At 46.3% G+C, this 14,152-nt stretch overlaps 1 protein-coding gene and 1 long non-coding RNA gene across 7 annotated transcripts in view; one reads left to right on the top strand and one right to left on the bottom strand.

The window, feature by feature from the left end:
- Positions 1-5,523, bottom strand: part of WTAP (WT1 associated protein) — a 25,713-nt gene extending 20,190 nt beyond the window's left edge. For 2 of the 6 annotated variants that reach the window (XR_013999091.1, XM_081141272.1), the window contains exon 1: positions 5,119-5,523. Coding sequence is in view for 1 of the 6 variants with exons in the window: in XM_081141270.1 (XP_080997396.1) it covers positions 4,390-4,396 (7 nt within the window). In the remaining 5 variants the exon portion in view is untranslated. Of the gene's footprint in view, positions 1-4,389; positions 4,467-4,841; positions 5,032-5,118 lie in introns of those variants that run through there. The other 4 variants (XR_013999092.1, XM_081141271.1, XR_013999093.1 and 1 more) reach the window with 3 other exon arrangements.
- On the top strand, positions 5,364-14,152 carry LOC308559061. The gene is made up of 3 exons (XR_013999094.1): positions 5,364-5,528; positions 6,398-6,478; positions 13,977-14,152. It is a non-coding gene; the product is annotated as an uncharacterized lncRNA (long non-coding RNA).

The raw sequence follows: 14,152 nt of genomic DNA, 5'->3' as shown, positions 1-14,152 counted from the left end.
ATTGAGGTTCGATTCCCGGTCAGGGCACATGCCCGGGTTTCCGGCTCCATCCCCAGCAGGGGGCGTGGAGGAGGCAGCCGATCAATGACTCTCATCACTGATGTTTCTCTCTCTCTCCCCTTCTCCCTTCCTCTCTCTGAAATCAAAAAAGATATCTTTAAAAAAATAGATACAATAAATAAATAATGTAACCAAAGAATTTATAGTGCTACTTGACTTCTTAGTGAATATATGAGAAGGGTATTCCAGTACCATTTTTTATATCACATACAATCCCAACTCTGTAAGTCAAATACTCTTAAGCCCCAATTTTCAGGTTACACTGTGAAGAAATCAGTACATCTTAGAAAATAAACATAAATTGATCATTACATAAATTACTGGCTTAATTCTTCCCTCTTTAATTAGCTTATCATTGGATGTCACTAGCAAAAACCTGAGTATATCATTTGTTTCTGAGCTGACAGCTGGCTCAGTGACTATCTTAACGTGAGACCAGTGATTCCAATCATTTGAGGAACAAACCCTCACCATGTTTATCTCCACAGAGGTCTGACTACTTACTATTTTAGCATGGCTTTAATGTGCATTCACCCCACTAGACTGTAACCTCTTAGAACCCAGAAAGTTTGCCATTTGTCCAGAGCTAAACAGAGTAGGTAAACAACAATAATCTATTAAAAAAAAACACCAAAACCCTACAAGATGATTTTAGAAGTTCTATCCACATTTAACCAGTATATAAATGTGTACCCATGTATGTCACTATTCTGGTTAAGTCTTTCTAAGGGCTTTTCATCTCACTCAAAACAGTGCATGCCTTACCCTGCTATCCCCTCATATCAGGCTTTGTTTTTCTTCATACCTCTTAGCATGACTGACACTTTATATGCATATCTATTTCTCCCAGTTATGAAATAAGCTCCATGAGAAAACTGTTTAATTCACTGCTGATGCCTCAGTACATGGTAGGCACTCAAACATATGCTAAATAAACAAATGAATTTGCTTCAGTTACCATTAAATCATAAAGTGAGCTAAATAAGCCAATCTAGTTTTTTTCCAAAATCAACTAAGATGACCATCCTGTAAAACTCTGAGTATATATACAGAACTTAATATTAACAGGTATTGTGATAGAGTTCTATGAGTGACAGTTTGAAAACAGCGAAATTTACCACTGTAGATAGGTAGTCTACCTGCTGTCTAGTTACTGGGCACCAGAGACACTCAAAATTTTAGTTATAAAACTAAAGTATCATGGATGCTATTTAATATAGAGTAAATATCAAATTGCAGTTTATAAACTAGTGTAAGTTTCTACAGCCTGACACTTTCCCAGGTCCATTTGTTCATTCTTTTCTTAATACATAGTTATCCAGCTTCCTATTCCATTAAAATAAAATTGCAAGTTTTAATTAGCAATAAATATGCCAAAGTGTTTTTAAAGGGCATTTACAGGACCGAGAAGTTCTAACAACCCTGCTTTTCTAGAACAGGGTGACAAACTGAAAATAAAAAAGGCAGCATAACCTCAGAGCTTCAGTTTCCCCATCTCGAAAAGGATTACCACCACCACCACCACGGCTCAAAATTATTGTACTATTTTTTAAGATAAACATTACACTTTAGCATGGTGACTGGCACAAAGTAAGCATTTAATTATTAGTTTCCTCCCCATCAACAAAAACAGGTTGAGAATAACAATATTTGTTTCTAAGCCTTATTGTAGAATGCTTGGTGATCTCCAGTTTTTAGAATTCGAAACAATTCTAATTTCTAACACTGGCTTACATTCTCTTTCCTTTTAAAGTTTGATGCTGGGTAGATTTTAATAACACACTGCTTAAAGGATATTTCTATTTTCTTTATAAAAAATTTCTAAATTTGTAATATAAGTCAAGAATAAATACAGGTTTTGTATAAATCTTCGAATTTCACAGGTCAATTATCACAGTCACAGGTCATTCCACAAGTTATGGGAATTCAAAGCAATTTAGAAAGAAACTCCTCCCTGCCCAGCCAGGCATGGCTCAGCAGTTGGGCATAAACCTAGGATCTGACCTAGGATCCAGGAGATTGGTGGTCCGATTCCCGGTCAGGGCACATGCCTGGGGTTGCAGGCTTGATCCGGTGTTGGGGGCATGTAGGAGGCAGCCAATCAATGACGACTCTCATCAGTGATGTTTCAACTCTCTCCCTCTCTCTTCCTCTCTTCTGAAATCAATACAGATATATTCAAAAAAAAGAAAAAAAGAAAAAAGAAACTCCTCCCTTATCTTTAGCTGATGATAAGTCAATCTTCCCTTGAGAGTCTATGATATTGCACAATAGTTAAATGGGCAGGCTGGCAAAAGGCAAATTAAAACAGGTTTAAAATTTAAAAGCATAAACATTCAACAACTTAGTCAAAATAGAACCTGGTTCTCAAGTTTGACTTCCACTGTGCACAAATGTGCTACGAAATTTATTATTTCCCAAGGCAATTTTTGGGGGGCACAAATGACAGCACAACAACCATCTAAAGTGAATTCTACAGTCATATAGACAATAGACATTCCAGCTTCTTAGTACAATCAATCTATTCGTGTACCAGAAAGATGGAATGACTGAAATATCATTTGAAGCTGAACCTTGAAGGAAAAAAATGAGTATGTGTCCAGTGCTATAAACCACCTATTTAATAATCACAACTTTTCAAAGTTAATCCCCATTTTCCAGATGACGATATGACAAAAGTCGGTAACTAATGGAGATGGGTAATTCTCCCTCTCCCCCATCCTAAACAATGAGCAAGCAGCTTATAGCTAAAGTAGAAAATGCAGAAAAGCAAAATACATAAAATTCAAAGTTGGCCAATTTGGTTACATTTTAGCACACTTAAGAAAACCGGTTAAACATAATTTTAAAATTATGTAACGGTTCCAGTTATTCATGTGGATAATTCAAAAAGATAATATAGCTCAAGCTTAGAATGTCAGAACCACCATCCACTCTTGATGCCTTAATATTGAAAAACAGCCTATGATCTAGAGGCTCAGTTTTGGTTGGCTAGGTGCCTAGCATCCCAAACCCCAGTACTTCCCAGCTCTTAGCATTGTGATCCTAAGTTATGCAACTCAGTTTTCTTGAAACTGAGAGGCAAGCAGCAGCCAACACAACTTCAGTAAGCATGTACCTGGCTAAACTCGTAACTAAACACAACAAACTAATAATCCAACACTGTACCAGCCTTGGCACTGTAGTAGAAAGGGTACAAGTTAGGAATTGGAAGACCACCTCAACCTGACTCTTGTACCTTCTAAGTCTTGTGATCCTAAGCAAGTCACTTAATTCTCTGGGCTACAGTCTCCAAATCAGCAAAAAGGGAACAGCAATTTTGCCTGCCTCACAAAGTGGGGCAAATCTCAATGCTTTAAGTGCTATACCCCCCAAAAAAAGATTTTTCAAGTAAAATACTAACATTGACGTAAAAGATAATTTTAATGTGCATTTAAAAAAAACTAAATTTCACCACGTATATTTTCAAGAAGGAGAACATTTATTTAGAACATTGAATTCTAGCCTGATTCACCACCTTAACAGCCAACATACTACTATGGACATATTAAAGTTTTCCTTCTGATGTTTAATAACAGAAAATTACTTAAGAGGCAGATTAGTGGGAGATAGTAGCTAGGTCTTGTTTTGCTAAATGACCCACCAACATAAAACTTTAAGAGCAAGAAAAAAACTTTCTTCCAGGAGCTACATAATATACAATTTATGAAAATGATCAAGACTGCTACTAAGTATACAGAGGGGGGCAAAAGTAGGTTTACAACTGTGAGCACGGGAAACAGTGTTTATTCTTGCTTTTTTAGTAATCATTGGATAATTTTAGATGTGAACTGTAACCCTCCCTTCGCCCACTCCCTGTATGTTCGGGGGGTTCCATACCACACACACACGAGACTGTGAGGGGCTGTGAAACTCACGCGCTCCACAAACGCGATTGTTAAGCTCACACCCACATCACAGGGCTGGGGTGCGGAGCGGGCTCCCACCTCCCGCCAGCGCGGAATTCACTCAGCGCTAGGAGATGGGAAACGAGACCGACAATTCACGACTATAAATAAATGCTCAGGGAGAGATTTTTCTGCCACGGGAAAAAGAAGCGGTTTTCACTATATTGACACACTTAGAATTTTAACACAGTCGTTTGGGATCGAACATCGAGTTGACTTCACCAACACAAGAACTTGGACTTGGGTTCCCCACAAAAAAAGACATGATTTAAGAAAAAAACTTTAACTGGCAGCCTTACAAGGACCCAAGGTGAGACTTTTAAGATTTCACGAAAACCTGTCAGTAATTCAGTAGAAAGTCGCCTTTTAACTCGGAACGCACCGCTCATTTAAAAATGGAAGTCTCTGGGCGAGCGCAGCTGCAGTCGCCAGCTCCTGCGCGACGTGAAATGTGGTCAATGAACGCGGCTTTCCTCCGCCGCTAACTTGCTGAACTCGCCAGCCCCGGGGTCCCGCCGCGGGGCGGGAGGGGCGACTCCGAGGCGGGGACGGGACGCACACCGAGGGGGCGGACTCCCGTCTCGCCCGCCCGCGGGACGCTCACCTCACACCGGGCCCCGGGGACCGGGGAGGAGGTAAAATGGCCTCGAGACGCCGGAAGTGTCCCCGCAGGAGGGAAGGCGGCGCGGCTAACGGGAGGCCGGCGGGCCCGGGGCGGGGGCCCCGAGTCGCCCTAGGGGCTCTGAGCGCCCCTTCCCGGGCCGGCGCGGCCGCGCCTCAGCCCTCGGGATCCAGAGATCCTCGAGGCCGCTCCCGCCGACGGCCCGCACTTACCTCTCCAGGCCGAGGTCGCGCCGGCGCCGCCCAGTCACATAGGCCGAGGCCGCGCTGCCCGATCGCCTCCCAGGCCGCCCGATCGCGCTCCCGCAGACCCCGCGCTCCCCTTTATTTGCGGGTCTCGCCGCCACAAAATGGCGCTGAGGGAGGAAGTGAGGCCCCGCTGCCCCACCCCCTTCCCGCTCCTCCCGCCGCCCCGCCCCGCCCCGCCCGGCCCCAACGCGCCGCCGCCCGCCCCCGGCCGCCCCGTCGGGTTCGCGTCCCGCCCACTCACCGACCGGTAGCCTCCCGACGGGCCGCAACTACCCGGCCGCCGCAGGCCCCGCCGCGGGGAGGAAAGGCCAAGGGACGGCGCCCGACCCGGGGCTCGAGGCGCTGAGAGAGGAGCTGCGCTCACGCGGAACCCCCCGGCGGCCGGAGCGCCGCACGCTCGGCGGGGGCGGGGCGGGGGCGGGGCGGGGACTGAGGCGGCCCGCGGGGAGGGTGGGCCGCGAGGTCGGAGGTCAGCCGTGAGGCATCACGGGAAGGGCAGCGGGGTCGCGATTGGCGGCGCCGGGCGGACGCGCTCGCCGGCCACCTGCGACTGCGGCGCGGCCCCGGCGGAGGAATCCGCGCCCGGGCGGCGCGTGATTGGCCGGCCGCGCACAAAGCCGGGCTGCGGCGCTTCCGCGGCCGGCGGGCCAGGTGCGCGCTCCGAGCGCCCGGGAGCGCGGCGGGCGGGGCGCGGGCTCGGTTCCCGCCGCCCTCGGGCTGCCGGTGACGCGCGTGGAGAGCTAGGAGCCGGTGCTTTGTCTCCCGCGGGGAAGGGCCGCCGCCCGGCCGCTGGGCGCCCCCCGACTTGACCTCTCGAGGCGAACGGCGGCGCCGTTGTCTAGCAGACGGAGGTTGTGCCCTCGGGGCAGCTCTAGGGGCACCTCGCTGACCCGGAGCGAGGGGAGGCGCGTGCCGTGGGGGTGCAATGAGCCCGGCTAACTGAGCCTTGAGGCCGGAGGACACCCTGACGCGGCGCCGCGAGCCGCGCGGGCCACTGCGGGGGGCGGGGGGGGGTGTCGCTGGAAACGGGGAGCGGCGCCGGCGCTGACCGCGGGGGTCAGGGGGTCTCCTGATCGGCCCGCCCGCACCGGCTCTACCCAAACGGTCATCCCCGAAGGTGTCGGGGGCTTAGAGTGGGGTATCCCCAGTAATCAGGTCGGTGTGGAGAAAACAGGTGCGACTCACATCACAGGATCCCCAAACTGAAGGACCGGAGCCCAAAGAGGACGCGGGCGAGCAGCTGGGGGGGGCGCTGGGAGCGCGGTGAGCCGGGGGCGGTGAGCGGCGGAGGGGCGCCAACGAGCAAGCCGCTTCCGTCTTTGAACTTGGAAGTCTTTACGTAGCAAAAAGTTAACAGAAAAGGGAACTAAACGCAAAGTTGAAAGCAAATTACAATAAGTGAACTTGACTCTTAAGTCAAATCGGTAACATAACTATGTCATTAAACAGAGAAAAGAATTGTCCCCCAGATATTTTTATTTTTTTTAATCCTCACCTGCGGATGTTTTTATTGATTTTAGAAAGAAAGGGAGCGAGGAAAAGAAACACCTATTGGTCGCCTCTCATAGGCTCCCCAACTGGAGATCCAACCTTCAACCTAGGTATGTGCCCAGACCCAGAATCAAATACCTATTGTTGACCCAGCTGACGCTCCGATTAGCTGAGCCACCCGGCCTGGGCTCCCCCAAATGTATATAAATATTTTTAATCCTCACCAGAGAATGATATGTTTTCCGTTGCTTTTCAGAGAGTGGAAGGGAGAGAGAGATACATCAACTGGTTGCCTTGCGCACCTGCAGGCGCCCCAACCAGAGCCAGGTATTGAGCCTGCTAGCGAGGCACATGTCCGTGGTCAAAATTAAACCCAGGACCCTTCAGTCCCAGTGCCAGGCTCTAGCCACTAAGCCAAACCAGCTAGGTGCCCCCCAGATGTTTTTAACATACTACTCAGAGAGTATGTGGTGGGGTGTGTTAGACGTGAACAGAACAAGGACAATGCACTAGGACAGAGACCAGGACAGAAAGCCCTGGATGCCTGCAAGGGGCAAAACTGGGAAAACAAGAACCTTGTCCCCAGGGTAACTTGTCCTCCCCCATCACATCGCTGGTCATGCTGCTCAGACCTCTGAGTGGTTCCTGCCTAAAGATAACATCTAGGCCTCAGTTGTAGTTTAGCTCCAGGCCCAGAAAAGCAGCAAAACCAGAAAAGTGGCCGCCTCAGGACCAGCTACATTAACTAATGGCCCCCTGCCCTGGCACCGGCCAATCTGTGGAGACAGTGAACCTGGAAGAGTGCACCTAGAAAGCTGATGACTATTCTATTGCAACACTCCCCTGAGCCCTCCCCTAAGATTCCCACCTGCAAGAGATAAATACTCTGAGGACAAAGGACCCAGAGCACGCTCCCCAGGTAGCTGGCCAGCACCATCTCCTTCCCTCCAAGGGGACCCCCCCACACACAAGACCTCCAATCGGGAGCAATGGGCAGTGGTGGCTTGTCCCTGTCTTACCCCCTGAAGCTGTCTCCAAGGCCCCTTCTCACTTCTCAGTGAGCTGAGGCAGCCGAGCCAGGCTCTCCTGTTGCTTCTAGGCTCTTCCTTGTTTAACCGTCCCAAGTATGTTTTTGCTGCCATCATGGACCCAGTACCCTTTGACTCATTGCTGGGTGACCCTTCCCTTTGCATATCCCCATCCCCTTTCCTTAAATAAATTAAATTTTTCTTTATCCACTGTCATAGATGGCTCTTTAGCCTCCCCGAGCACCACTAACCTTCACCTTTTAGGATATATGCTAAGGATGAAAAAAGGACTGCAAAGGAATCTTCAGCTACATTTAGTGGTTTATAATTAATGGTAATATTGTTGCTATGGTTTTGAAACTATATTGTAGGGTACACAAATATTTAAATGTTAAAATGCACAAGACTTTCAGTGTAAGAGAAAATGAAATACAGATACAAAATCAAGGAATTTCAGGGGAAAACCTGTAATATATTTAAATTGAAAATATCAGTTTGAGCACATGATTTTTTTTTTAATATATTTTTGTTGACTTCAGAGAGAAGGAGAGAGAGAGAGAAACATCAATGATGAGAGTCATTGATTGGCCCGCTCCTGCACGCCCCCTGCTGGGGATTGAATCCCGAAACCCAGGCATGTGACCTGATAAGGAATCAAACCTCTATCTCCTGGATCCTAGGTCAATGCTCAACCGCTGAGCCACACCAGCCGGGCAAGCACATGATTTTTAAAATTTCCTAGTCCTATGAACTGAAAGGATCTGGAAGAGTAGTTGACCAGTTAATTCCAGTTTGCCGGGGACTGAGAGGATTTCCCAGAATGTTTGACTTTGTGTTAATACTGTCCCAGGTAAACCATTAAGGCTGGTTAGCTTATAGCAACGATGAACACACTTGCCCATCAGATCATGGTTTCTAAATTCCACTTCCAACTAAATAGATTGAGAGCATCTTGGAGAATTGGCTGACTCCAGTTCTGGGGCAGGGAAAGTCCACGTTAGGTCAGACCTTTTGTTGTGCCTGAATGCAATGGAAGTGCTTAGACTAATGAAGCTATGTCAACAGCACTTAGGAGAACAGGCAGAGCTAATCCATAGTGATAGACGCCAAATCCAAATTTGGCTAGGAGGAAGAAGGAGCAGGATCCACTGGGAGGGAAGGTGAGGAAACTTCTGGGGGTGATGAACATTTTCTACATCGTGATTAGGGTTGTGATTACCCAGGTGTGTGTGTGTGTGTGTGTGTGTATATTTGTCAAAACTCATTAAACTGTACCACTAAAATGGGTGTACTTAATGTAAATTATATTTCATGTATATTATACCTCAGTAAAGTGTAGAAATAAATGAAGAACCAACAAAATTTAAAAAGCAGAGGCTGTATTCAGAGGTTGCTGTAGCAAGAAAGCCACCATCACTTGTGTTTGGCAGAGACTCAAAGGCAGGCAGAGGAGAGGGGAGCTTCTTAGTGGAGGGAAGGGGAGGCCCACATGCACCCTGGTGGGGGCTGTGGCAGAGACGCTGGAGGCAGCTGATTAGCGGTGGGGCATCCCTATGATTGGTTAGGGGTGTATATTTGGCTTTCTTCAGTTCTAAGTTGGAAGTGGGAACAAAAATTAGAGAAGCTGTCAGTTTTTAATCAAGTCCTACCATATTGAGCTGATTGTTACAGAAGGTTTGTTTAGCTGTCTGGATTGTTACAGAGATAACAGTCTGACTTCCTTCAAGTCTGACTTATAGCAGGCTGGCTTCCTGGGCTAGTTACTGGAGATATGGAGGTTGGTTTCCTAAGCATTTTGCTGCAGGTCGTGGGTCAGAATTCTATCTTTATATATGGTCTGGCCATGTCCATTTGTACATTCAGTCTTCAAAAGTAAATTTAAATAAGTAAATGTAAAATTTTTTTAAAAAGAAGCCAGCTTGGAAGATCTTTCACAGGCCAAATTTAGGGCAATTTTAGCATGTGACTACAATTGATGGTAAATACTGAATAGATAAAAATCTATACAGTTATACTTGATGAGAGAGAAGGGGGGCAGGAGACTATTTTTCATCATTGGAAATTACTACTACACCAAATTCTTACTCTGAAAATTGGTTATTAAAGGGAAACAGTGTTTGCCCTGCCTTTGCAATCGGGTGCTAACAACTAAATGTAGAATAAATGCTATAGTTAGAAAATGACTTATACAGATCCTAAAGAAATAATTGAGCCCTGGCCAGGCGTGGCTCAGCGGTTGAGCATTGACCTAGGATCCAGGAGATTGCAGTTCAATTCCTGGTCAGGGCACATGCCCGGGTTGTGGGCTCGATCCCCAGTTGGGGGTGTGCAGGAGGCAGCCAATCAATGACTCTCATCATTGATGTTTCTTTCTGTCTCCCTCTCTCTTCCTCTCTCTGAAATCAATAAAAGATATATTTTAAAAAAATAATAATAATTGACTTAAGCAAGGGTTATTCATGGACTTTAAAACCTTTAGATGGCAGATTGCTGAGAAATAGGAGTATTCATGTGGCACCAAAATATCACTCCACAGGTAATTTATCTAATTGTAGAGAACACACTTGTGTAGCGGAGTCATCTGGTGGTCACCACCTGTACCAACCAGTCATTTAGAATCTGTAATAATGAGACAACCTCCAATTTGCAGAAAGTACAGGAGAAAGAGTAGTAGCGCAAATCTAAAAATACTAGCAAAATTAATTATCCCCAAAAAACACTTTATGAAACTATCAACAATAAATATTTACTAAGCACCTGAGTTAGGCCTAGTTTTCAATATCCACACCACTTCAAGCTGCAATTTCAAATGAGATATCAAAGTATGATGACATTTCTTACATATTACTGTTTTAAGTAGCACACACTATTGAGTTAGATTGATGTTAAGAAAATTGGCCACATCTTTCCCATCTGCCTACTACTTAGACTCCAACCTTTATTCCTATTATGATTTAGGAGCCACCTAGTAGGATGTTAATAGACCAGATGGAAAAAAGAAAACTGCATCTGCAGTAAGTCTGGCCTGTGTCATTGGCACCCAAAAAGTCCAGGGACCCGTGACATGGGGAGAACAGAGGTTGAAGAAGTTGATAGTGATTCATGGGCGCTCTCATGAGCCTCAGAGCCGGTGTGACCATGACCCTGAGCATGAACAGATCGTGCTGTCCCGTGAGCCAGGACCGTTGCTCGGGCCATTCCTCCTGTCTGCAGTGCTCTTTCCACGATTCCTCACCAGGTTATCTCCTGTTCCTCATTAGCAATCAGCTTCAGAGACATTACTTATTTAGCTTATTATGTGTCAAAGATTTGTGGTTTTATAGTTATGGGAGCTAAACCAAGCTTTCTAGACTAATTCTTTTTTATCCCCACCCGAGGATATTTTTTTCCATTGCTTTTCAGAGAGAATGGAAGAGAGAGAGAGACATCGATGTGAGAGAGACACCTTGGTTGATTGCCTCCCACACTCTCCCCTACCAGGGCAGACACTCTAAGCGCTGAGCGGAACCAGCTAGAGCTGGTACACGGTTTCGACAAATTGTGAAACAGGCAGTGCTTTGTAGGACTCTGGGAAAGAGCGCCACCTAGTGAGGGAACAAAAGCAAAACATCTAAATGCTGTGCTTCCGAGCTCTGGTCAAAGCCAAGTCAACGCAGGCCCTTGGAAGACTATTCACTATAGACCCAGACTGGGGAGGGAGGCGGGGTTGTGCGGTCAAGAGAAGGGACTGATGAAGCCCAAATGGAATGCCTTAGAATGTTCCAGATCAAAGCCAGGCTCATCCCTCTTGAGCAGGTTGAAGTCTGTATGAGGTGCGTTACCCAGTGGGAGACTCGGAAATCTGAGATCTCGCTGGGTTTCTGGAGAGCAAATAGAATACAGGGAAAGGTGTAGACAGAACGAGAGATGGGAAGTGATGGCTAACCCTTTGCTGGGCACTTAGTGTGCATTGTTTCCTTAGTCCCCACAGCAGGCAAGAGGTAAAACCTCAACTTGGATGAAGTTAAGCTGATTTTAGACTCCGCTCTCTTAAACATTCACAACAGGCTTCCCATAGGTACATAAGCAATACTAGCAACCTTTAGCAAAATAACAGTACAACCACTGCAGAGAATGACATAAGGTGTGTTTAATCTCATCAGACTGATGTGGTAAACCTAAGTGTCTCCTATTGGGACATCCTCATGTCGTGCCCATAGGCTCTTGACCAGAATAACAAGTCTTCCTCTTGGCAGGAGAAAGCTTAGACATGGGAAGGTTGTCTTGTTCCTAGGAATGAAGTACTTCATATAGCGAAACGATTCCAGACAGTTGAGTAGTGTTTCTGCCCAGACAGAGGAACAGCCAAAAGGTAGGGAGGGCAGGTCTGGGTAGGAGGCAAACTAAAAGAGGCTACAGAGTCTTTTTTTATTTTTAGAGAGAGAGGAAGGGAAAGAGAGAAACATCAATGTGAGAGTAAAACATCAATCTGCTTCCTCCTGAACATCCCCAACTGGGGATGGAGCCCAAACCCTGGGCATGTGCCCTGACCCGGAATGGAACCAGCGACCTCTCGGTGCATGGCACAGTGCTCAGGCAACTGAATCACACTGGCCAGGGCCACAGAGTCTTTCTTAATAAGGAAAACAGGACTATCCAAGGCCTTGGAAAGCATGGAAAACTTAGGTGTGTTTAAGCAAACAAAAGTTTCCAGAGGCCCATTCTCAGCAGTGAGGGAGCCCTGGAGGTGGAAGTAAAGCAGGATGGGGGTGGGGCTCTGTGGTGGTTAGTTCCATTCCACTAGGACCCCAGGAGTAAGCCCTTCACAAAGAAGGGGATCCAGCCCCTAGAAGAAGAGACTGGCAAGGGCCAGGAAGTGTTCCAAGGCCTCAGACACTGAAAACAAGGAATGAGCAAGGTATACAGGAAAAACAGCAAATGAACAGGAATTCCTGTTCTGTACAGGAATCTTATTAGAAGGCATTAAAAAGCCCGGCTGGGCGGTTGAGCATTGACTATGATCCAGGAGATCAAGGTTCGATTCCAGGTCAGAGCATATGGGCAGCAGGGGGCGTGCAGGAGAGCAGCTGATCAGTGACTCATCTTTTGTGTTTTTATCTCTCTCTCCCTCTCCCTTCTTCTCTCTGAAGTCAATAAAAATATATATATTTAAAATAAAACTAAATTTAAACTGTTACTACTAAATATTTTTCTAAATATTTTAATAGAATAATTTTATTTATTTTAGATACAGCTTCAGAATTATTCTTGAATTTCTAAAGTTCCTTCTGTGATGGTTCTATGTGTCTTTAACCAAATGTTGATCATAACAATAGGCCATTAGGGCCCTAGCCAGTTTTCTCAGTGGTTAGAGCGTCAGCCTGGGGACTAAAGGGTCCCGGGTTCTATTCCAGTCAAGGACATGTACCTTGGTTGCAGGCTCAATCCCCGCCCAGGTCGGCAGGAGGCAACCAATTGATGTGTTTCTCTGCCCCCCCTTCCACTCTCTCTCAAAAGCAATGGAAAAAATATCCTCAGGAGAGGATTAAAAAAAAAAAAGGCCATTAGGCATTCAGTAACTCGTGCATTTACTGCATTTCTAAATGCTATAGCAAGCGGCTGAAGGAGAGCAGAATATGCCACTCCAAAATGTGCCACTTTGGCATGTAGATGAATCTGAGCTGAAGTCAATCAAGACCCAGCAGACTCAAGAAAAATGTTTACCTTTTTCTTATTTACTTCAAAGAATTTACATAGGGGGCCAGGCCCACAATGAGTACTATTATCAGAAATAACTTTTTATCTATAAAACCTATCTGTGTGGCAGGGCAAACATCTAATTACCAAACATTCCTTCTTTGTCCTGTGAATGACCTTCCTCTCTTTTTTTTTAATGTATCTTTATTGATTTCAGAGAGAGGAAAGAGGAGGGAGAGAGAGAGAGAGAAAAACATCAATGATGAGAGAGTCATTGATCAGCTGCGGCCAGCCACCCGGGCATGGGCCCTGACTGGGAATCAAACCCTGATCGCCTGGATCCTAGGTCGACGCTCAACCACTGAGCCACGCCCAGCCAGGCGACCCTCCTCTTTTTTGAAGACCCAGGCTCCTACTCCCATTCCAGAGCTCAGGACGGCATATGAACCTCAACTACCTGCTTTGCCCTCGAGTCTCATATCTTTGGGGCTCCTGCACACACAAGATTAAAATTTTTTTCTCTCCAGTTTATCTATGTTAACTTAATTATTAAGCCAGTCAAAAGAACCTAGAAGGGTAGAGGGGAAAAAATGTCCGCCCCTACACAGCTAGTAGAATTATGTTATCACATTTCTTGATATCTTCTGAATATTAATTTACATCTTAACATTTACTAGTTATAGAATCTCATATATATATATATTTGTGACTGGACTTGTTAAGTACTCACCAAGTCCATTCCTCTTCTTCCTGGTCATAGAGGTGAGCTCCGTGGTCCCTCTTCCTTGCAGTCTAATGTCGCCAGGTGGCCGAGTTCCAGATGATGGGATGTGGGCAGAGGGGTGTATGGCATTTCAAGGCTGCGCCCAAAACCACCTCTCTCATTCTCTTTCCCATCCTGCAGCTGATGGAGAGGAAGACAGGGAACGCGCATGCTGGACCGTGCTGGGGATGTAAACCCCGAAGAGGCAGGAGCTCATCTGCCGGAGCAGCTGATGTTTGATACTCTTCACACTCTTCCAAGAGAATTTCAAGAAATGTTCAAAAACAACCAAGGAAGCCATAAGGTGTCTAGGAGAA

Source organism: Miniopterus schreibersii, assembly GCF_964146895.1.
Source record: "Miniopterus schreibersii genome assembly, chromosome: 6".
In the NCBI taxonomy this organism is placed as follows: domain Eukaryota; kingdom Metazoa; phylum Chordata; class Mammalia; order Chiroptera; family Miniopteridae; genus Miniopterus; species Miniopterus schreibersii.
The sequence above is the reverse complement of the archived record's forward strand: the minus strand, read 5'-3'. Positions and strand labels throughout refer to the sequence as shown.